The sequence below is a fragment of the Numenius arquata genome, chromosome W (genome assembly GCF_964106895.1).
Source record: "Numenius arquata chromosome W, bNumArq3.hap1.1, whole genome shotgun sequence".
NCBI lineage: Eukaryota > Metazoa > Chordata > Aves > Charadriiformes > Scolopacidae > Numenius > Numenius arquata.
Genome location: NC_133615.1, coordinates 2,728,888 through 2,751,464, shown reverse-complemented (window position 1 = coordinate 2,751,464; position 22,577 = coordinate 2,728,888). Strand labels below are relative to the sequence as shown.

The following is a 22,577-nucleotide window of genomic DNA, read 5'->3' as shown; positions in this document are numbered from 1 at the left end:
AGGTTCTCCTAGGGCTTTCCCAAGAAGGAAAACCGATGCCAAGTCAGAAAATCCAGCCCGTACCGTGGCAGGAATTTGAGGGACACACAGCACAGACATGATGACCAAAGTTGACCACACACATACGTTGAATTTTTGCACATCAATCCGGGCACGTGGATTTCCCATCGCACCTTCTTGGCCACCCAGCTCTGAAAGCATCACAATTTTCCATATTGCTTTCCAAGACGGTGTTCCTTGGCTTATATTCATACAGGTATGAATCGAATCCTAATTAAGTCACGGTCTTTCCCAGCCTGGACCGCTAACAACCTCCCGCAACCAGTTTACAAAGCGGCAAAGCACACTGTGTTATTAATTAATCCACGACCGTTAGGTCTTCTGACTATCTTCTAGATGCAAGAAAACCGATAATGTGGGTGTCTCCAGAGACTACAGCGCGTGTTCGTTAACTCAGTTCGTCAACACGAGCTTTTGCTTCTGGGAAAACGAGAGGGGAACCGTGCTGCGTTCCCAGCACAGCATGAAATAAGTAACTCTTAAACACATCCCAAATCCTAGTCTGGATCCTATTTATGTACCAGAAGCAAAGTCAAAACCCAATTTTATCACTTCCATGTTGGCTTTTCTACCTGCCCAGTATCTCCTTCCCTTGGGGACATGTTGCCCCAGCGACGAGAGCTCCTCACCCATTACAAGACCTGCACCTTTGGTCTCACCTTTATGGTCCTCCCTTGACCCAAGGTCCAGAAGACAACACAGAAGCTGGTAACTCTCTAAAACATGTTGTTAATTTGGGGCTGGGTCTCATCTCTCACAGTTTCCAGCCCTTGCTGCTGGTGGAAAGAATTTGGGCCACACTTACCGGTTCGTCTCGCACATCCCCTGGTAGGCTTCTATGGCGTCCTCCTGATCGATGTGCTTGTCACTGTTGGGCCAGCTGGCGTTGGTGGTGACGTTTTCCTAAATTCAACAGGCAAAACATAGCAGCTTGACATCCTGCAACATCTCCTCTTGCCTTTCAAAGTTCCTGAGACCGAGAAACTCCCAACCATCCTTAAGAGAGCTTCCTCGGGGCCTCTATCAAACTAGCTCCATCAAATAAATTCTACGAATTCATACTCATGCAACAGAGAGGAGCAGAGATCTGGAGATGGAAGGAGGATGCATGAAGCTGGGAGGGAGGTAAGGGGTGTGCGGGGTCTGAAATACAAATCATACCAAATCCTCGAGGAATGATAAGGCAGTGAATTAAAAAGCCCAAGCGAGAGTTCTCAGACAACATGCTCTTCCATCAGAAGAGGCTCTAAACAAAAAGCCCTCAAACAACCGTGATGGGACAGGCCCTCTTCTTGCCTACACACCAGTAGAAACGCATTACAGCTGCACCAGCATGAAATGAGCAGAACCTGGTCCAACAACTCTTTTCCCCCATCACATTTCCTTGCAGAATAAACCAGCTGTCACAAAAACACCACCGGGAACCATCTCAGACCACCACACCGTGGTGCAGGGCTGGAGAAGTTGCTCCTTGGTGTGGGCTGGCCAGGCCTCATCAGGTCTTAGGTCAAGCACCTTCGAACAGTACAGACCACCACAGGACATATAGTCCTGGGCTGCCTGAAATGATGTCACGAACTATATCTTACCCACAGGCAGAACCTCCTATAACCCTGCAGAACCTTCTAGACCGTCCCCGCACCATCGTGCCACCCAGAGCCTACCAAAGCAGACATCGCATCCCTCAGGAAAGCAGTGAATTTCCAGCGACGGAATAGAAAAATGAGAAGAAAATCCATTACCCTCGCAATTACCATGTTTTTGCCCGTCTCTTTTTGCTGGGCTGCCTTCATGATCTGCGTCCTGAGGATGAGCACCTCTTCCTTCCGCACCTCCAGCTCCTCGTTGGCCGATTTCAGCTGGTTCAGGAGGAGGTTATAACTCTCCTGAATATCGTTGGACGAGTTGTTCTGGGTGGCTCGGTCCGCGATCGCCTTCCTCAGCTCGTTGAGTTCATTTTTCAGCTTCTTGTTCTCCGACTCCAGCTCTTGCCTCTGGAAAATACCAAGCCGTAAACCAGTTTAGATGAACCCTCTTGCAGCGCCTCGTCCTTTTCCGAGACGCCTTTGAGGTAACTCAATCACCGATGATGGATTCAGGCCAGGATCTGGATTCCGCTGCCAGTTCGGCCACGGGTGGTTCGGAAAAAACTATTTTTACTGTAATTAGTAACCTCTCGCTATTTAATAACAACACTACAGGGTGACAGAAGGGAGATTTTCCTCGTTGACATTATTTTTAAACAAAAAAGCAACCCATTAGAGATACCAAACGCGTTTGTTTCTTCTCCACTCAATCACGGAATCACCACAAACCTCACATTGTTTAACTCCTCCTTAATATTCACTAAATAAGGTGGAAGACGCCGATTTCCACCATTGACAGGCATCCCGTAAAGGTGAGCTACGGCTGGCGGAATTCCCGCTAGGGCTTCTTTTCTCGTACATTGTGTAATTTCTCCCCCAACCCAAGGGAGATGTTTGCAGCTGGAGGATTTTCTCGCCCTGACGTCTCGTCGGCTGCCGGCATTTGACAGGCGAGGGCAATATTGTACATCTTTGACGCCAACTCCTGCTCCTGAATAACGATGCACGAGCATCGGCGTGTTTGCAGAGTCAACTGAAGGGCTTATTTGCTTTTGCATGGCAGTAGAAGACAGAGGAATAAAACTCTGGCAGCTAAGACAGCCTTCATTTCAGTATTTCACCATGAAGCTTTGTTTGCGGGTGGTAACACCACATCTGGCAGGTCTTCACCGGCACCCAAAACCAACCTGGGGCATCCAGCTGGATCAAGAGCAGCTTTGCTCCTGCGGACGGGGCAGTCACAGAACCACAGGGGTTGGAAGGGACCTCTGGAGATCATCTAGTCCAACCCCCTGCCAGAACAGGTCCACCCAGAGCAGGTTGGACACGAACGTGTCCAGGTGGGTATGGAATATCTCCAGAGAAGAAGCCTCCACACCCTCTCTGGGCAGCCTCTTCCAGGGCTCTGCCACCCTCACAGGAAAGAAATTTTTCCGCATGTTCAGATAGAATTTCCCCTGTTCCAGTTTGTGCCCGTTGCCCCTTGTTCTGTCACCGGGCACCACTAGGAAGAGTCTGGGCCCATCCTCTTGCCACCCGCCCTTTAGATATTGCTCAGCATTGATGAGGTCCCCTCTCAGTCTGCTCTTCTCCAGGCTGAACAGCCCCAGGTCTCTCAGCCTTTCCTCAGCAGAGAGATGCTCCAGTCCCTTCATCATCTCTGTAGCCTACACTGGACTCTCTCTAGCAGTTCCCTGTCCTTGAACTGGGAGGCCCAGCACTGGACCCAGCGCTCCAGCTGTGGCCTCACCAGGGCAGAGCAGAGGGGGAGGATGGCCTCCCTCCACCTCCTGGCCACGCTCTTCTTGATGCCCCCCAGGAGACCATTGGCCTTCTTGGCCACAAGGGCACATTGCTGGCTCATGGGCAACTTGTTGTCCACCAGGACTCCCAGGTGCATCTCTGCAGAGCTGCTTTCCAGCAGGTCAACCCCCAACCTGTAACACTGTTGGGGATTATTCCTCCCCAGGCGTAGGACCCTACACCTGCTCTTGTTGAACTTCATTAGGTTCCTCTCCACCCAACTCTCCAGCCTGTCCAGGTCCTTGCTATGGGTCGCAGCTGGGGAGCAGAGCCAGACCCCCAGGGTCCTGCTCATGGCCCAAATCCCAACAGTCCACCTTTCTCTTTGCACCAGATGCTCCATCACCAGCTGCTTCATGGTGGCACCCAGGACTGCTCCCTCCTGTCCCCACGCACCCAGGGGACAATGCCCAAACCCAAAAGGAACATCATCCAACTATGACATGGAAAAACCAGGGATGCCTGCAAGCGAGGTGACAAAGCCTGGTGTCTGACCAGCTTGGGGTCAGCTCTTTCCTAGGGACCGAGCAACCCCCATGTGGATTCCCTAGTGTCTACAACAGCACAAGCTCTTCACGCCGCCCCCCCCCCCCCCCCCCCCCCAGATCCAGGTGCTTCCCTCTCCCTTTTGACCCTTTCCACAGCTTTCTTGCACGATCCCTCTTATCTTTGGGATATCTGCCTCATTATCAGCTTTGGCTGAGGCGAGCTAACGAATCCAAAAATGGCTGGGAGGGAAGGGGGGAATTTATCCAATTTATACAGTGTGTAGCCAGCACAGCTGTGTAAATCTCGTTTCCATAGGAAACGGGTGTTATAATTATAAATCCTTACAAATTATAAATAGCGTGCCTTATCACAGCAGAGGTGTGACCAGAATAGCCCATCTGGCATCTGGGCAGACTCCGAGCTGAACAAACCCCATCGGTAACAGAGCAGAGTCAGGTACTTTATACCGTCTGTCGTTAAAAAATAATAAATAAATAATGAAATCGGAAATGCAACGCGATCCAGCAATTCCTCCGCATCCGCATTAACCGCAGCTCGGCAGAGGCGAGCTCTTGAGACGTTCCCTTTTTCGAGAACTGGTTTTGAAAACACGAGTTCGAAAAGTGTGTGCGGGGTGGGAAATGGATACCGATCCCGGTCTCGTTATGCGGCAAAAGCACCGACCCGCTCCCCCTCTTTTCTCATCGCGCTCAGGGACAGAACGGTGAAAAGAAAGCGATTGACTGACTGCTTCTCTACGCAAACGGCTGTTCTCCGAGTTTTGTTATTTGCTGGATAAGACCCCTGCTTTTCTCCTTCCTTTTCCTTCCCTTTCTCCTCCTTTTTCCTTCCCTTTGTCCTCCTCCTCTTTCCTTCTCCTCCTTTTTCCTTTCCCTTCCTTTCTCCTCTTTCTTTTTCCCTTCCCTCTCCTTTCTCCTCCTCTTGCTTTTTCCTTCCCTTTCATCTTTCCTTTCCCCTTTTACCTTCCCTTTCTCCTCTTTCTTTTTCCCTTCCCTTCCCTCTCCTTTCTCCTCCTCTTGCTTTTTCCTTCCCTTTCATCTTTCCTTTCCCCTTTTACCTTCCCTTTCTCCTCTTTCTTTTTCCCTTCCCTTCCCTCTCCTTTCTCCTCCTCTTGCTTTTTCCTTCCCTTTCATCTTTCCTTTCCCCTTTTACCTTCCCTTCCTCCTCTTTCTTTTTCCCTTCCCTTCCCTCTCCTTTCTCCTCCTCTTGCTTTTTCCTTCCCTTTCATCTTTCCTTTCCCCTTTTACCTTCCCTTCCTCCTCTTTCTTTTTCCCTTACTTTCCCTTTTCCTTCCCTTCCCTTTTCCTTCCCCTTCCCTTCCTTTTCCTTTCCACTTTCCTTTCCTTTGATTCGGAGAATGAATGGTTAAAGGTCGTTAGTGTAGATTTAGTACAGCTTGGCAAAGAACAGAGCTCGGAGCCCAGGAGCCCAGCATTCCAAGATAAGGAACTGGCCTTGTGTATAAGATAGCGGGAACAGCCTGCACGCTAAGGAGGAACCCAATTGTCTGGGTGCAGTGTCCATCTGGTCGGGACCAGTCCCGCGGTTTGGGGTCCAGCCAGCCCAGCGTTCTAAGCCAAAGGTAAAAGTACACGGTGAAGAAGACTATGAGCCTTCCTCCAGAAGACCCCGGCCCACGACCACCGGGCGACAGTAGGCATGCGGCAAGGGGAGGAGACTTATGATAATGAGTTCCTAGAAATAATTAGAATAGTAATGCCTTTTCTTAGAATTAATTATAATAACCCAGCCCACATTAATGAATATGTATGCTTTTTAACATAAATAGATGCTTGCTTTACGAGCCGGTGTGCAAGTTTGGAGGAGAAATCCCCCTTGCACCCGGCGCCGCAATAAACATACCTGCTTTATAACTCTATTCGAGTTGTAGGGTTTGTTTCCGCGTGTCACCTTCCTCCTCCTCTTGCTTTTTCCCTGCTTTGCCTTCCCTTGCCTTCCCTTCCCTCTCCTCTCCTTTTTCCTCCCCTTTAATCTTTCCTTTCTCCTTTCCTTTCCTTCCTCCTCCTCTTGCTTTTTCCTTCCCTTTCCCCTTTCCTTTCCTTTCTCCTTTCCTTTCCTTCCTCCTCCTCTTGCTTTTTCCTTCCCTTTCCCCTTTCCTTTCCTTCCTCCTCCTCTTGCTTTTTCCTTCCCTTTCCCCTTTCCTTTCCTTTCCCCTTTCCTTTCCTTCCTCCTCCTCTTGCTTTTTCCTTCCCTTTCCCCTTTCCTTTCCTTTCTCCTTTCCTTTCCTTCCTCCTCCTCTTGCTTTTTCCTTCCCTTTCCCCTTTCCTTTCCTTTCTCCTCCTCTTGCTTTTTCCTTTCCCCTTTCCTTTCCTTCCTCCTCCTCTTGCTTTTCCCTTCCCTTCCCTTTTCCTTCCCTTCACTTCCTTTCCCTTCCCCTTTCCCCTTCCTTTTCCCTTTCCTTCATCTTCTTTCTTTTTCCCTTCCCTTTTCCCTTCCCTTCCATTTTCCCTTCCATTTTCCCTTCCATTTTCCCTTCCATTCCCTTCCCCTTCCTCTATTATTTTTCTTTTTCAAATGACTCAGCCACTCTCCTGACTCCACGGACGGGCCGTATCAAGCCGTGCTCTGGTTAGAAACCAAGCCAGGAAGATGAGGGAAGAAAGCCCAGCTCCAAAACCCCATTAGCACGGATTCCTTTCAGACTTTACCTCTAAATTCATTTCCTGCTCTTTTCTTGCTGGATTTCATGGAGCAACGTTAAAATATCTACAAACATGGGGGAGACGCCTATTGTCCCCTGCTCACACCCCCTTTTTTCACCTGTATCAGTGATGGCAGAACAGGAGATAAAATAAAACGTGGAAAGGGAGATCGCTCTTTGCGCTGCGAGAAATGCTCTTTCCTCTCCGTAGTGCAATAGCACTGATTTATTTGACAAGTTACACAGTCACAATCCCAGAATGCTATGGGGTTGGAAGGGACCTCCGGAGATCATCTAGTCCAACCCCCTGCCAAAGCAGGTCCACCCAGAGCAGGTCCCACAGGAACGTGTCCAGGTGGGGTTTGAATGTCTTGGAAACTCATCACAAAATGAGCTTCTAGATGGTTTTATTTCCTTTTCCTATCGAGTAGTAGGAACAGAAGAGAGGGCAAATTCCTGGCATGGTGGTGCTATCCTCTGATTTACACAGGCTCATACTTCCCTGTATGAGCCCCTTCCTAAGGAGTGAGGCTGTTGCCATCGCCGCTAGAGCTTGGGGACCTCTTTTACACCTCTGTAATGCTGTACGCCTTGGGACAAGTGCGAGTTCCACTTAAGGATGTACTGGGTCCAGTTCTGGGCTCCCCAGTTCAAGAAGGACAGGCAACTGCTGGAGAGGGGACAGCAGAGGGCTACAAAGATGCTGAGGGGCCTGGAGGCCTCCTCTTAGGAGGAAAGGCTGAGGGACTTGGGTCCTTTGAGTCCGGAGAAGAGAAGCCTGAGGGCGGATCTGATCAAGGCCTATAAATACTTCAAGGGTGGGTGTCAGGAGGATGGGGCCAGGCTTTTTTCAGTGGTGCCCAGGGACAGGACAAGAGGAAACGGGCACAAACTTGAACACAAGAAATTCCATCTAAACATGAGGAGGAACTTCTTTCCTGGGAGGGTGGCAGAGCCCTGGAAGAGGCTGCCCAGGGAGGTGGTGGAGTCTCCTTCTCTGGAGACATTCAAACCCCACCTGGACACGTTCCTGTCCAACCTGCTCTGGGTGGACCTGCTTTGGCAGGGGGTTGGACTAGATGATCTCCAGAGGTCCCTTCCAACCCCATAGCATTCTGTGATTCTGAAACCTGCTCTAGTGGGAGGTGCCCCTGCCCAGGGCAGGGGGTTGGAATGAAATGGTCTTTAAGGCCCCTTCCAACCCAAACCATTCTATGATTCTATGATCCGAAATCCAGGTCTGCACTACCAAAAAAGCAAAAGCCATCACCCCAGGCCCAGGACCTGACGGAGAGCTACAGATATCAAAATGTTGTCTCTGATAGAACCGATTAGAGAAGGTTTTGGGTTATTACCACGTTCAGACAATTTGTTCAGGCTGTTGGAGCCAAGCAATAGGTTTCAGCGCTAATTAGGAGCACCTCGCTCACCTTCAGACTGTTGTATGCGAGATCTTCATGGTCCGAAGTCACTTGGTTCTTCGTTTCAATTACCTGCATGGATTAAAGAGATAAATTTATATTTAAAAACACGGCACAGGATGGTTAGACACGTCTCCATCAACAGCCAGCCCTGCCGCATCGCTGCCGGCCACCTCAACCATAACGATGTCGTTAATTGCCGTCAGACGGAGTTCCAGCAACACATAGCGGGGAAGCTTCAGGAGAAAATGGTTTAATCTCTCATTAACACCTTGACAACGAGACGGGAGGCTGGGGAAGCTTCCCGTGTCAAGTGTTGACTGCAAATTGCTCGAGGTGATCAGTAAAAACATCTGCTGAAGCAAGTAACTAATTACCGTTGAGGATTTTGTTGAGTCTCTCGCTGTGTTTGCTAAAAGATACATAGATCTCACGCTGGAGAATAATAAACAAAATAATTGCCAAACAAAGCAACAAAAAGCCCCAGAAATTTCAATTATGAAATCAGAAGTGATGGCACTTGCTCAGTGTTTCATGTAAGAGCATCTTTACTGCTTCGTGACCACACGCACACAGCGTTGCTGTTTCACGGCGTGCGTCGTCTCCCACACTCGGTGCCTCTCGATGAGCCGCAAAGCCTCAGTTACAGAGGGCAGGGTAAAAAATACACAAGAAATCAGGATCAGAAAGAGTGTGACCAGCAGGTGGAGGGAGGTCATCCTCCCACTCTGCTCTGCCCTGGGGAGGCCACAGCTGGAGCACTGGGTCCAGTTCTGGGCTCCCCAGTTCAAGAAGGACAGGGAACTGCTGGAGAGGGGACAGCAGAGGGCTTCAAAGATGATGAGGGGCCTGGAGCATCTCTCTGATGAGGAGAGGCTGAGGGACTTGGGGCTTTTGAGTCTGGAGAAGAGAAGCCTGAGGGGGGGATCTGATCAAGGCCTATAAATACTTCAAGGGTGGGTGTCAGGAGGATGGGGCCAGTCTTTTTTCAGTGGTGCCCAGGGACAGGACAAGAGGAAATGGGCACAAACTTGAACATAAGAAGTTCCATCTCAACACGAGGAGGAACTTCTTCACTTTGAGGGTGGCAGAGCCCTGGAAGAGGCTGCCCAGAGAGGTGGTGGAGTCTCCTTCTCTGGAGACATTCAAAACCCACCTGGACACATTCCTGTCCAACCTGCTCTGGGTGGACCTGCTTTGGCAGGGGGTTGGACTAGATGATCTCCAGAGGTCCCTTCCAACACCATATCACTCTGTCATTCTATTAAAAGCCCCCTATGGCAAACAGCAGCTCACTGGCAGTTGGAGAGCGCTGTATTTCCAGATTCCAGTTGCAAGGCAGGACCGACTCCTAAGTTATCACTGGGCTGCCAGGAACGGATATCTTTATTTTTAAGTTACTTAGAAGGAAAACACTTAAACTGGAAGAAGATCTTTTTTCACAGGGAAGAAAGAATATGTCGAAGGAATATCCCTGCCCTGCAATACAGAGAAAAGAAAGAACGCCTCCTACTAACAGTTATCTTCGTATTTCTAGTTTATTATACCGTTTTTTATGCTATATTCCTATATGATCATTACTAAGGATTAAAAAAAAAAAAGAAACACATATAGATTCTAACACCAAACCAAGGACACAAGACTGATTGACAAGGAGGTGGTTGCAAAGAAGCGCTTGAATAACCCAACTCAACCAAAAGAAACGTGGAGATGTGGGGTACCGGGGCCTTTCTCTTCACGGCTTCATCGGTGCAGGCAGAATAAAATGCTCCAAAGTTGATCCTACACCTCATTGCTTTCAAGATTCTTAAGATTCTGTCCTAAAATCTGTTATAACCAGCTTATAAGAGAAAATAAAAATTAAAAAAAATAAAAAAAAAATCAGTATCGTCCAATTGTCCTTAGTTTTTCTCCATTTCCCAGCTGGATTTGCCGCCTCTTAACTTGAACCTATCACTCTCAAACCTCAATTCCTATATCCCGTGTCCTCCAGCAAGCAAGGGAAGCCAGTTCCCAACATGAAATATCAGTATCAATGAAAAGACATCTCTCACCTGGGATTTCTTGCTCTCTTGCTCCTTTTTCTCCAGCTGGGTCTGCAGCTTCTTCCTCTCCTGCTCGAGCTCCCTCACTCGCTTCTGTAGCTTTAGGAAGAGGGTCATGTCCATGGCGGCTTTCTCCATCCCGACCTCCTGGAGAAGAACAGGGGAGTAGAAAATGGAGAAGAGCTCAGTCAAGTTTTGAAATCACACAGAGTGACAGACCCTGACTATACATCAGCACCGAGCCTGGTTACAGGAGCATCCCGAGGAAGGCACGTACTTTCAAAGACCAAACCCCCATTTCAAGCACCTATTTTTAACGTCAGTTGACTCATCTTAATAAATCATTGAGCGTTTAACAGCCCAACGTGAATGTAAGTGGCTGATTGGGGCCACAGCTAAGAACATTAAAAATGCCCTACCAAGTCCCTTCTAGCCAATTATTTATTAGTTGGTTTAGAGAATCATAGAACGGCTTGAGTTGGAAGGGACCTTAAAGATCACCCAGTTCCAAACCTCCTCCAACACCTCCCACCAGACCAGGTTGCTCAAAGCCCCCTCTCCAACCTGGCCTTGAACACCTTCAGGGATGGGGCAGCCACAGCTTCTCTGGGCAACCTGGGCCAGGCTCTCACCACCCTCACAGCAAAGAACTTCTTCCCCACATCTCATCTCAATCTCCCCTCTTTCAGTGTCAAACCCTTCCCCCTCATCCTATGGCTCCCCTCCCTGATCAAGAGTCCCTCCCCAGCTTTCCTGGAGCCCCTTGAGGGACTGGAAGGGGCTCTAAGATCTCCCCGGAGCCTTCTCTTCTCCAGGCTGAACCCCCCCAACTCTCTCAGCCTGTCCTCACAGCAGAGGGGCTCCAGCCCTCGCAGCATCTCCGTGGCCTCCTCTGGCCCCCTCCAACAGGTCCATGTCCTTCTGCTGTTGGTGGCCCCAGAGCTGGAGGCAGCACTGGGGGCGTCTCCCCAGAGTAGAGCAGAGGGGCAGAATCCCCCCCTCTGGCCCTGCTGGCCACGCTGCTGGGGATGCAGCCCAGGATGCGGTTGGCTTTCTGGGCTGCCAGCGCACGTTCCCAGCTCATGTTGAGCTTCTCATCCGCCAACACCCCCAAGTCCTTCTCCTCAGGGCTGCTCTCCAGCCATTCTCCGCCCAGCCCGGATTTGTGCTTGGGATTGCCCTGACCCATGTGCAGGACCTTGCACTTGGCCTGGTTGAACTTGAGGAGGTTTGCACGGGCCCACCTCTCCAGCCTGTCCAGATCCCAGATGAGTAAGCACTTGACACAGCACCACAACCCTGCAATCCCTCTCACACAATTCAACGCTGTGTTTCTGGAGGGGGAAATTAATTTCATCCCTCCCACCTTGTAGTCCAACCTCTACCCCCCCATACCCACATCAACCATCCCTCCTCTCCCCCCTCGAGCCCACCCCATTTCCTCTACCTCCACTTGTTGAATCACATCCTCGGTGTCTCCAATCTCAGAGGTTGAGATGGATGGATAATTGGAATCGGACTCCAAACTGCTCTGGTTGGATGGGTTTCTCCTGTGTCCCGGTGCTTGCTGCCAAAGAGATGTGCAGATACACGATGTATTCAGCGTTTAAGGAAGGATTCCCCACAAAACATTGTTTCTTAGAACAAACACATGTCTATATGTGAAGTTTACCTTTGCTAAAGGCTTGACTGTGGACTTCTAGAGAATTCCATTTTCTAGTTCTATGTGAAGCGATATAGAAGCTCAGTTTAAAGGCTTTTCATGAGGCCAGGTGCCTTTTAAGTGCCAACATGCAAATCTGAGCTCAAGATGATGCTGTTCACGGCACCCTCCGGGGCTCCCTTTAAATGCTCAACCTTCCACCTAATCCAGCAGTTCTTCTAACGCTTTAGCAAAGCTGAACCTAAAAACTTTGGCTTTTGAAATTCTGAAGTCACGTTGTTGGGGTTTGTTTTTTTTGTCGTTTTTTTAAGCCAATGCCTCTGCAGGAACATCACTGAAATGATCAGGTCTACAAAGATGATGAGGGGCCTGGAGCATCTCTCTGATGAGGAAAGGCTGAGGGACTTGGGGCTTTTGAGTCTGGAGAAGAGAAGCCTGAGGGGGGATCTGATCAAGGCCTATAAATACTTCAAGGGTGGGTGTCAGGAGGATGGGGCCAGGCTTTTTTCAGTGGTGCCCAGGGACAGGACAAGAGGGAACGGGCACAAACTCGAACATAAGAAGTTCCACCTAAACATGAGGAGGAACTTCTTTCCTGTGAGGGTGGCAGAGCCCTGGAAGAGGCTGCCCAAGGAGGTGGTGGAGTCTCCTTCTCTGGAGACATTCAAAGCCCCCCGGCCACGTTCCTGGTCTGAGTGGACCTGCTCTGGCAGGGGGTTGGACTAGATGATCTCCAGAGGTGCCTTCCAACCTCATATCATTCTGTGATTCCGTGTGAAACAAATAAAAAGCAAAACAAGAAGCATGAACCAGCTTTTGCTGAGATTCACAGATATCTCTAGGTAATTAAAAGAAAAGCGTGAAAGATGAAGCTCTTTTCTCAAGGCACAAATAAGGTTTGGCTTCAACGTCAAAGTTCAGTCTTAGAACTATCAAGCCCGATAATATCAGTTCTATTAAACGTTCTGGGGTTGAGTCGGCCACATCATCCAGCCACCAACGTCACGTCCAGGACACAACAGAAGGGGGATAACTGCAGTTTCCTTACCTTTATAATAGTCATTTCATCCCGCAAGTTGTCGTATCTCTGCTCCAGCCTCGAGTACTCTTTTACCAGGTTCTGGTAACGAGACCTCTCTTCTTCCAGCTCTTTCTTCATCTGGATATTTTCCTCAACTGTGTTTCGTGCAAATTCATCTTTAAAATAAGGGGGAAAAAAAAAAAAGAAAAGAAATTACAATCTTCATCTCTGAAATTAGTTTCTTCTAACCATATGCAATAACGATGACTAATTAACAAAATGCTCTCTGCCAAGAAGCTCTAAAATACAAATAAGCATTCTCTAATATTTAGAGACTATTATAATCTGGATCTGTCTCCTTGCCATTTGGAACAGCTTGAGCTCTCCTGCTCAGAGACCACAGTCCTCTGCCATCCCAGTTAAAGCAAAACCTCCAGCACCTACAAACCATCAGATCTATTAATTATGTTTAACTCAACTGGGCCAGCCATGAACCCAGTTCAGAGAAGACCAGCACAGGATGGAAAAATATTCACGATTAAGTGCATTTGAAGACTTCTCTGCCCGCTTCCCACCACCAGATTTGGCACAGGAGCAAGTCAACCGCAGCATCACTTTCTCACGTCATCATCAACCATTTACCACGGTAAGATTGCAGAGTTTCAAATAAATACCCAAATAAATTCTTTTTTCCCTTTTGGAAGCAAATCTCGTCCCTCCTCTTTCGAGAAACTGGGTAAATATAATCCATGTGCCTTTTTAAATGGGTGGACACCAAGCCAAACCCCTCCACCCGCTTCCCTCAAGCTTCGATGCCCCGAAAGCATCCCGTAAGAGATGAAGAAATATTTGCAGCCGGTTTCTTTTGAACGTGTAATTTTCACGCCTGTATTTTTTTACAGGAGGCTGAGAGCAAGAGGTACTTCACGTGTACCACAGAGCAGCGCTAGAGGCATCCACAGAATGACGCGTGATGCTTTGTAAATCCTGCAACAAAATCAAAGCTGAAAAGGATGGTAAAAAATAATAATAATAATAATAAAAAAAGCTCAAAACACACATGAGAGTTTCTTTTGTGGCTTGGGATTTTCCCCAGATTGTTTTCCTCTCTGGACGTCTCGCCGTCTGAGTCTCTGCTTTAAAAAACACGCACAGACTCCTGTCACGTTAGAGAAAGCCTTCGTCACAGCTTAATATCGTTAACTCCGCCGTTCCTCGGATCCTTTATTCATCCATCTCGGGATGTTGTCACTCCCTCCCCTCCATCCTTCCCAGTCTCGTTGCCTCTCACATCACCTGCGGTAAACGCTGCCACGTAACTGAATTAAAAAGCCCTTTTAGGTATTTTATTCCACATTTCACCAGTTAAACCAGCCTCTGTCTTGCCGTCCACCAGCAGGACAGCGCGAAGACAACTCTCCCCACAACAAAAAAACACCCGGAAAAGTGGGGTGGGGGGGGTAAAAAGCTTTGCACTTTTCAAGGTAGGAAAAACACGCAGGAAAAACAAGTTTGAGAGGGGAGAAGAGGTGAAGCTCCTCGTTTAGCGGAGGAATTATAACGCCGTAAGGATTTTTTCTTACCTTCAGATTGACAGCGGATCCTGCTGTTGAGCTCCTCTTTCTCCTGCTTCAGGAGAGCGTTTTCTTCTTCCAAGTCGGCTATGCGCTGCGAAACAAGGGAAAGAATTACTGCTTGCTGCGGAGGGATTACATTTCACCTGGCCGGAGACAGGGAGCTTTGTTCGGGCTTTTCTTTGCCGTTTAAAAGATCTTTTCCCTCGTGTTTTGCCAAGTTATCCTTTGTACATCAGGAGCTGAAGCGCAGGATGAACCGCTCTACAACTGAGACTTAACTTTGCTTTTCCCCAACTCATTTCTCCCTTAAATTCAGATTTTTAGCAGAATCTTACGAAATACCGAGCAGCTGGACTTGGCCACCACGATCTGCAGGAGAGAAACTCCCACAAGTGATCGGAGAGGTTCATTTCCCCAACAACAGAGGTTTATTTCCCCATTTCAAGGGGGTTTCCTTCCTATCTTCAACTCAGCACTGACTGTTGGGTGGTATTTAAGCAGTTAAGGTAGACCAAGTTAATTTGAGCACCACGGAAAATGAATATTAAATAATTCAGGCTTTTTTAATTTCATGTTTATTGTCACGAATTAAGGTTATAGTCACTTTAATGCTTCAACTCTACCGCAGAACCTCTAGTGATGCACAGGGTGTACCAGGGCCTTTGGTAACACAACAGGAGCATATATAGCAAATTAAAACCAAATATCGCTTGCAAAAATTAATGGCAACGGAAACTAAATCCTACAAAATAGGTTGGTTGGTTTTTTTAACTCCTCCTTCATGAAAAATAAAAGGGAGCGAGTCTACTTGTCACAACAACAAGCTGGACTGACACTGACCAACCCATCCTGTAATTTTGTTCATCCTCAGGAATTTCGATGCCTCCGACAGAGATACGTCAAAACATAAAAACACAAAAACATCCCATTATCAATGATGACGAGGACCCTGGAGCATCTCCCTGATGAGGAAAGGCTGAGGGACTTGGGTCTTTTGAGTCTGGAGAAGAGAAGACTGAGGGGGGATCTGATCAAGGCCTATAAATACTTCAAGGGTGGGTGTCAGGAGGATGGGGCCAGTCTTTTTTCAGTGGTGCCCAGGGACAGGACAAGAGGAAACGGGCACAAACTTGAACATAAAAAGTTCCATCTCAACAGGAGGAGGAACTTTTTCACTTTGAGGGTGGCAGAGCCCTGGAAGAGGCTGCCCAGAGAGGTGGTGGAGTCTCCTTCTCTGGAGACATTCAAACCCCACCTGGACACGTTCCTGTGCAACCTGCTCTGGGTGGCCCTGCTTTGGCAGGGGGTTGGACTAGATGATCTCCAGAGGTCCCTTCCAACCCCATAGCATTCTGGGATTCTGTGATCAAGCAAAATACCCTGCTATGGTTAAAGGAGGGTGATTCTGCTGCTGTCAGGCAGGAGAACGCATCATCCCAGTGCAACATCATTCCGATTGTCTGCTCCGTCGCATCCTCGAACCACGGCTTAGAAACTGGCTACACACAGAGAAGGAGCTCAAGACACCAAAGATAACACTGTACACACCATAATACAAATTTCCAGTGTCTGAGAACAATAATTTTGCTGTCACCACTATGTAGAATTTATAGGAAGCCCAGCTGGCATGAATTCCCAGCAAAGACTTCAGTCTTCCCCACAAGCATCCTCAATCATCCAGAACCATAGGGGTTGGAAGGGACCTCTGGAGATCATCTAGTCCAACCCACTGCCAAAGCAGGGCCACCCAGAGCAGGTCCCACAGGAACGTGTCCAGGTGGGGTTTCAATGTCTCCAAGGATGGAAACTCCACCACCTCTCTGGGCAGCCTCTTCCAGGGCTCTGCCACCCTCACAGGAAAGAAGTTCCTCCTCATGTTTAGATTGAATTTCCCATGTTCAAGTTTGTGCCCGTTCCCTCTTGTCCTGTCCCTGGGCACCACTGAAAAAACACTGGCCCCATCCTCTTGATACCTGCCCTTTAGATATTGATAAACATTGATGAGGTCCCCTCTCAGACTTTTCCAGAGTAAAAAGACCCAAGCTCCTCCTCAGCCTTTCCTCATCAGAGAGATGCTCCAGGCCCCTCATCATCTTTGTAGCCCTCTGCTGTCCCCTCTCCAGCAGTTCCCTGTCCTTCTTGAACTGGGGGGCCCAGAACTGGACCCCAGTGATCCAGTTGAGGTGGAGTACAGCGGGAGGACGACCTCCCTTGACCTGCTGGCCACGCTCTTCTTGATGCAGAGAATGATCCCAGCTCATCAACTGAGATGATTAGGTGCTACCAAATCTAGGAATAGCTGTTGGTACTCACACAGATCTGATGGTTTGAACTTTATCACAAAATGGAATAAGAAGGGCTATTCTAAAATTAAGGAGTCGGAGAGAAAAGCTGTAAGGAAGAGATTAAAGGCCATTTTATCCGTAACAAAATCCTAACTAATATGGATTTGCAGAAGCTGCCGCCCCAGCTCAAGTCGATAAAATTAAGGCCGTCACCTCAGTGTCACTCCGAAGTGTCTGAGGACTTGGGGTACCATCTCCGGAGGGAGCGCATCCCACCACCATGGTGCAATCTTGCTGTTGGAGGTGAAAAGCGCTTCTCACGCCTGAATTCAGTTTCACGACGCTCCCCACGCTTTTGGTAGTTATTAGAACTACTCAAAAATCTCTCTCCTAAATTTGCTTGGAAAGCAATTTTCGGGTTTTGTTTCCAGGGAGGAAACGGGTCTTCTCCCATCTTCCCAAAGACGAGGAATCGAAGGGAGCAATTGAAAGCTGAGGTCAGAAAGGGGAGCCCGCACTGCTGAGTAGAAATGTTTTATAATTAAACCATTTATCGTCCCGGTAAAGCGCACGGTATTTGCTCTGCTGCAGGCACTTCTACAACAAGGGCTTTGTTTTCATACTTTTTTGAAAGCATGAAAGTCATTAAATAAAGCTTTCTTCCGAGCGCTGGAAGGGGATTTGCAATCAAGAACAAAGAGAAGCAGTTTTTCCCCAGCCGCATCACCTTCAAAATAAAGCATCGTTTCAGGCTCTAAAAGCCTGTGCTGCAACCAGCAAAGGAGCCCAGCCCTGTGCCAAAAAGGATCTTCTCGTTTGGTGTTGGAGGAAAGAAAATCACCGATTCCATACGTCTCTGCGTGGGTACAATATACGTGCAAAGAGCGGAGTAACTGCTTTTCCAACAGCTCGTGGTCCAGCCAAGGGACAACACACGTACGGGTCGAATGATCTTTTGAGAAACACCCCCCAAAACACATTTCAGATGTTCAGATGAAGTTATCCTGACCACAGGGTCCCCGTATCTACTCACCCAAACCCACCAACAGGGCTTACCCACAAAGGGAGGTTGCCCAGGGCAAGTGCTGCTGAGTGAAGGTCCTTAGAAGAGCCCCATCTGGGCATTCTTCCACCGTAATTAAAACACAGCTAATTCCAGACCTTTTTTTTTCCATCTCCAAAAGCCACTCAACTTCACGTCGTCACACAAAAAAGTACTTTTCTAGAGGAACAGCTGCAAAACAGCTTTTCCTGTGCATTGAGCAGAAAAGCCCTAAGTTCTTTCCAACAGCAGGACGAAAGAAACCACTTCAACCCCCGGCGCAGAAGAAAAAAGATCCCGGATTTTATCTGAGCAGTCACAAACATTGGCAGCAGGAAACCGAACCCATACCTTAGTGCCTTAGGTTATGAGAATGGGTGTGAAAGTTATTTCGAATGAACCTGACTAGCGAAGAAATTCAGATTAAAAGGTCCATTTTTAACATTTGCAAAAAAACCCCTCACATTCCAAAGTCTGTTTCTCCCACTGGAAAGCTTTCTCGTGCAATGGTGGCAGCTTTGGGCCACCTTCACCTCAAGAGATCCAGAAAGCTTAGGAGTTTGCACGGAAGAAGGGAAGAAAATAAAGAAGTTTAGTCCACATCACAGCTCCAATTCCTATAAAAGCTTGTAAAAACCAGCCCAGCTGGTGTTGGAGCAGTGGCCCTCATGTCCCATGCCAGGCTGGGCTGAGGAAGAACATCTTCCTAATATTTACAGCATTTCTAAAAGCCTTCTCCAGGATTTTGCATTACACGCCACGAGGAATCACTGTATATACACGAAGCTCTGGAATATCCACGGTTATTAAGTGCCCTTATTTCAGAGGGGTTGGGGTTTGGGGAGTTTCTTGATGGTTGGCAGCTCAAAAGGCATCAAGATGGGGCATCCTCCTGCCATGAGGCAGTTGACGCTCCTATAGAGACATCCACCTGCCCTTGTTGCCCCATGAGCTGGTTAAAAGGCAAATTCTAGGGGCATTCACTGATAAAAACAATTTAAAAATAATCATAATTAAAGAATAGAAATTAAGTCTTTCCCCTTCAGACTTGTGAAGAGTCAGGGAGTGGGGCGATAAGACAAAGGGTAATGGTTTTTAACTGGAAGAGGGGAGATTGAGATGAGATCTGGGGAAGAACTTCTTTGCTGTGAGGGTGGTGAGACCCTGGCCCAGGTTGCCCAGAGAAGCTGTGGCTGCCCCATCCCTGGAGGGGTTCAAGGCCAGGCTGGATGGGGCTTTGAGCAACGTGGTCTGGTGGGAGGTGTCCCTGCCCAGGGCAGGGGGTTGGAACTGGATGGTCTTTAAAGTCCCTTCCAACCCGAATCATTCTATGAAGAGTGAGCTTTCACCAGTATGAGCACCTAGACAACAGGAGATGTGACAAATACACCTACCTTCCTCAGTAGGTCTTTCTCCTTGACGTAGCTGTCTTCTACAACCTTCCTCTCACCATGAGCTTTCTCAAGCTCCAGCCGGAGATGCTCCATCTCTTCTTGCATGCTGACTAGCTGGTTGCCGTCGCCCCGGTGGCTCTGCTGGTATTGAACCAGTTCCTTCTTCAGCTTTTCCACCTCGGAGGAGTGGGCTGACGCGAGCGTAGAGAGCTGCTCGTTCAGGAGTTTGTATTCCTTGTTCTGCAGCCAACATCCCAAAAAGAAGAAAACAAGACCATAAGCAAAAAGCAACGCACTACAAAAGTAACCATCAAAAATCCTTGAGCGGTAACAAAATTCGGATAACAAACACTTCCATGCATATACTAATAAAGCTCCTCAAGCTAAAACCAGTTTCAAAAGCTCAATAATATTTTGGTAACGATTCTACAAGCATCCGTTAAATTGATGTTACAGTTGAAGCAAAGCAAGCCCTGGCAACCAAACCAAAAAAATCTAACCCTTTTATTACAGCTTCCAAACAATGTCGCTTAACGCAATTTTATTTTTAAGTTTGCAATATTGGGTTTGCAGTTTATCCTTTTATGCCTGACTCCTGTGCCCGCAGGAACCTGGGATGACACCAAGTTGGGTGGGAGTATTGACCTGCTGGAGGGTAGGAAGGCTTTGCAGAGGGATCTGGGCAGGCTGGATGGATGGGCCGAGGCCAATGGGATGAGGTTCAACAAAGCCAAGTGCCAGTCCTGCCCTTCGGTCACACCAACCCCATGCAGCGCTCCAGGCTTGGGGCAGAGTGGTTGGAGCTGGGAAAGCAGTGGGAAAGGAGCTGGGGGTGTTGGTCGACTGTCGGCTGAACATGAGCCAGCAGTATGGCCAGGTGGCCAAGAAGGCCACCAGCATCCTGGCCTGTGTCAAGAACAGCATGGTGAGTAGGACTCAGGAGGTGATGGCCCCCTGTACTCAGCACTGGTGAGGCCCCACCTCGAGGGCTGGGTCCAGTTTTGGGCCCCTCACCACAAAAAAGACATTGAGGGGCTGGAGCATGTCCAGAGAAGGGCAACGGAGCTGGTGAGGGGTCTGGTGAAGTCTTGTGAGGAGCGGCTGAGGGAGCTGGGGGTGTTCAGCCTGGAGAAAAGGAGGCTGAGGGGAGACCTTCTCGCTCTCTCCAACTCCCTGAAAGGAAGGTGTAGCCGGGGGGGGTCGGTCTCTTCTCCCAAGGAACAGGCGATGGGACGAGAGGAAACGGCCTCAAGTTGCACCAGGGGAGGTTCAGATTGGATATTAGGAAAAACTTTTACACGGAAAGGGTTATTAAGCCTTGGAATGGGCTGCCCAGGGAGGTGGTTGAGGCACCATCCCTGGAGGTATTCAAAAGACGGGTTGACATAGTGCTCAGAGACATGGTTTAGTGATGTGGGGTTTTTTTCATTGTTTTTTTTTTTATCAGAGTTAGGTTGATGGTTGGACTAGATGATCTTAAATGTCCCTTCCAACCTAGACAACTCTATGATTCTATGACAATGACCGCAGTACAATGGCAGCCTTGAGCCCAAAAAGCTCCCTAAATCCCAGCTTCAAGCCATGCGCCAGCTCAACAGTCTTTTTATTCGCTCAGATTTCCTCTTTTAAAGCACTTAGCAATGATTTTCTCCCAAGTTTCGAGACCTGAAAATTCAGCAGCTTCCATCAAAATCAAAGGGAACTACCTTGTAACCAATAAAATGTCATCATTATTAGCCAACCCCAGAAACAACGATGAATTCACAACAGACCAAGAGCTCCAGGAAAGAGCCAACTCAGCAGCTCCGCTAACAGATGACCACGAGAGCAAAAGAACCATTTTTAAATTTAAAATGCAGTCTGGTTTTTAAAGTTTCGATTTTTGAAAGCTTTCAGTACAGCTATAAAGATCTGGGCTCCGTATCGCTCCCTGTAAAACAGACCCGGAAACTTTCCTTTCTTAAACGGGATTTTGGTGGATATTTCACTGGAGCATCAGAAATGATCAGTTTTGATCTTTCCTGGTCTTGCTGGAAAATATTTGCTAAGAGATTGTTGTCCAGAGCAGATGAACGTCCCGGTAATCTGCAATTTGGCCTTTTGGTGTTTCTCAGAGCTTTAGTCATCAACGGAGTCACAGCAGCTCAGGAGAAACTGCTCCTTCCATCCAGAAGTGGTTTTAGTTCATGTGGAGGCCAAGAAAAGCTTGAGGTGAAGAAGCCAGAAGGCAAAAGTCTTAAAAGATACGCATGTGTCATTTAAAAAAGTCCATGGACTTGGGAAATCCTGATATACAATTTTTGACTCATCGAGATAAGCAGTAAAGGTGCAAAGTCACAGATCCTGAGCTGCAACTTCTTCCCCTGAGATGTTCACCAGGGTCAAGTAAGCAAGAAAAAAAAGAATTCAATGCAAAAAACGTCTGATCAATCTCTGTAAGAGTCAAAGGCTCCCGTTAGCTCCTGTACAACGGAGTTTTCAAAGAACTTTACAGTCTGGAAAAGGAAAAAACAACCCATGGAAGAAGAGAATTTCATCTTCTAGGTCTACACAGGTTCTTCCAGACCAGACACACCCTAGTATAAATGCATGGGGACGTGGTGGATACCGAACCCCTCCACCCAAATCGGGGATCTAGAAGAACTTAATCCTAAATGTGGCTCGTAGGATCGTGTCTTCCACCATTGCTCTGATCATCTGATCATTGACCTGATGAAGCGGGTCCAGAGGAGGGCCACAAAAATGATCAGGGGGTTGGAGCACCTCTCCTATGAGGACAGACTGAGGGAGCTGGGGTTGTTCAGCTTGGAGAAAAAGAGGCTCCGGGGAGACCTCATAGCGGCCTTCCAGTACCTGAGGGGGGCCTACAGGAAGGCTGGGGAGAGTCTCTTTACAAGGGCCTGCAGTGACAGGACGAGGGGCAATGGTTTTAAGTTGGAGAAGGGGAAATTTAGGTTGGATATTAGGAAAAAGTTCTTTACCATGAGGGTGGTGGTACACTGGAACAGGTTGCCCAGGGAGGTGGTTGAGGCCCCTTCCCTTGAGATATTCAAGGTGAAGCTCGATGAGGCCCTGGGCAACCTGGTCTAGTTGGGGGTGTCCCTGCTGACTGCGAGGAGGTCGGACTAGATGACCTTTGGAGGTCCCTTCCGGCCTGGACCAATCTATGAATCCTTTTGGGCCCTCTCTAGGTGGGGGGCATCTACTGTCTTGTAGGGAAACAGCTGGTCCCCCACCGCACTCGGAGACGGCTCAACGTCCCTCGTTAAACTCAATCTTGCTTCAATTTAAATCATTATCCAGCCCAGCAGAGCCGTGACCGTCCCGCTTTCAACCTCTTTGAACCAACCTGAAGTTTATTTTGCTGACAGCTGCAGAGACAAGAGCTTCATCCCAAACTAGTTTCATTCACAAGAAATGCTCACAGAGATAGTGCCGCTTTCAGAGACAGCGTAGGGACCTCACTGCGAGTCTAAATATCGGCCGCGTGAACATATACAAGTCTTAA

The 22,577-nt window shown here is 48.4% G+C and overlaps 1 protein-coding gene across 1 annotated transcript in view; it reads right to left on the bottom strand.

Annotated features, from left to right (window-relative positions):
- Positions 1 to 22,577, bottom strand: part of LOC141476738 (unconventional myosin-Vb-like) — a 170,439-nt gene that overhangs the window by 24,531 nt on the left and 123,331 nt on the right. Inside the window, exons 22-29 of the mRNA XM_074165546.1 lie at positions 19,070 to 19,309; positions 14,355 to 14,439; positions 12,799 to 12,947; positions 11,535 to 11,654; positions 10,097 to 10,234; positions 8,052 to 8,114; positions 1,815 to 2,054; positions 866 to 963 (exon numbers count right to left, since the gene is read on the bottom strand). Of these exons, the coding sequence (XP_074021647.1) occupies positions 866 to 963; positions 1,815 to 2,054; positions 8,052 to 8,114; positions 10,097 to 10,234; positions 11,535 to 11,654; positions 12,799 to 12,947; positions 14,355 to 14,439; positions 19,070 to 19,309 (1,133 nt within the window). The remainder of the gene's footprint in view (positions 1 to 865; positions 964 to 1,814; positions 2,055 to 8,051; positions 8,115 to 10,096; positions 10,235 to 11,534; positions 11,655 to 12,798; positions 12,948 to 14,354; positions 14,440 to 19,069; positions 19,310 to 22,577) is intronic.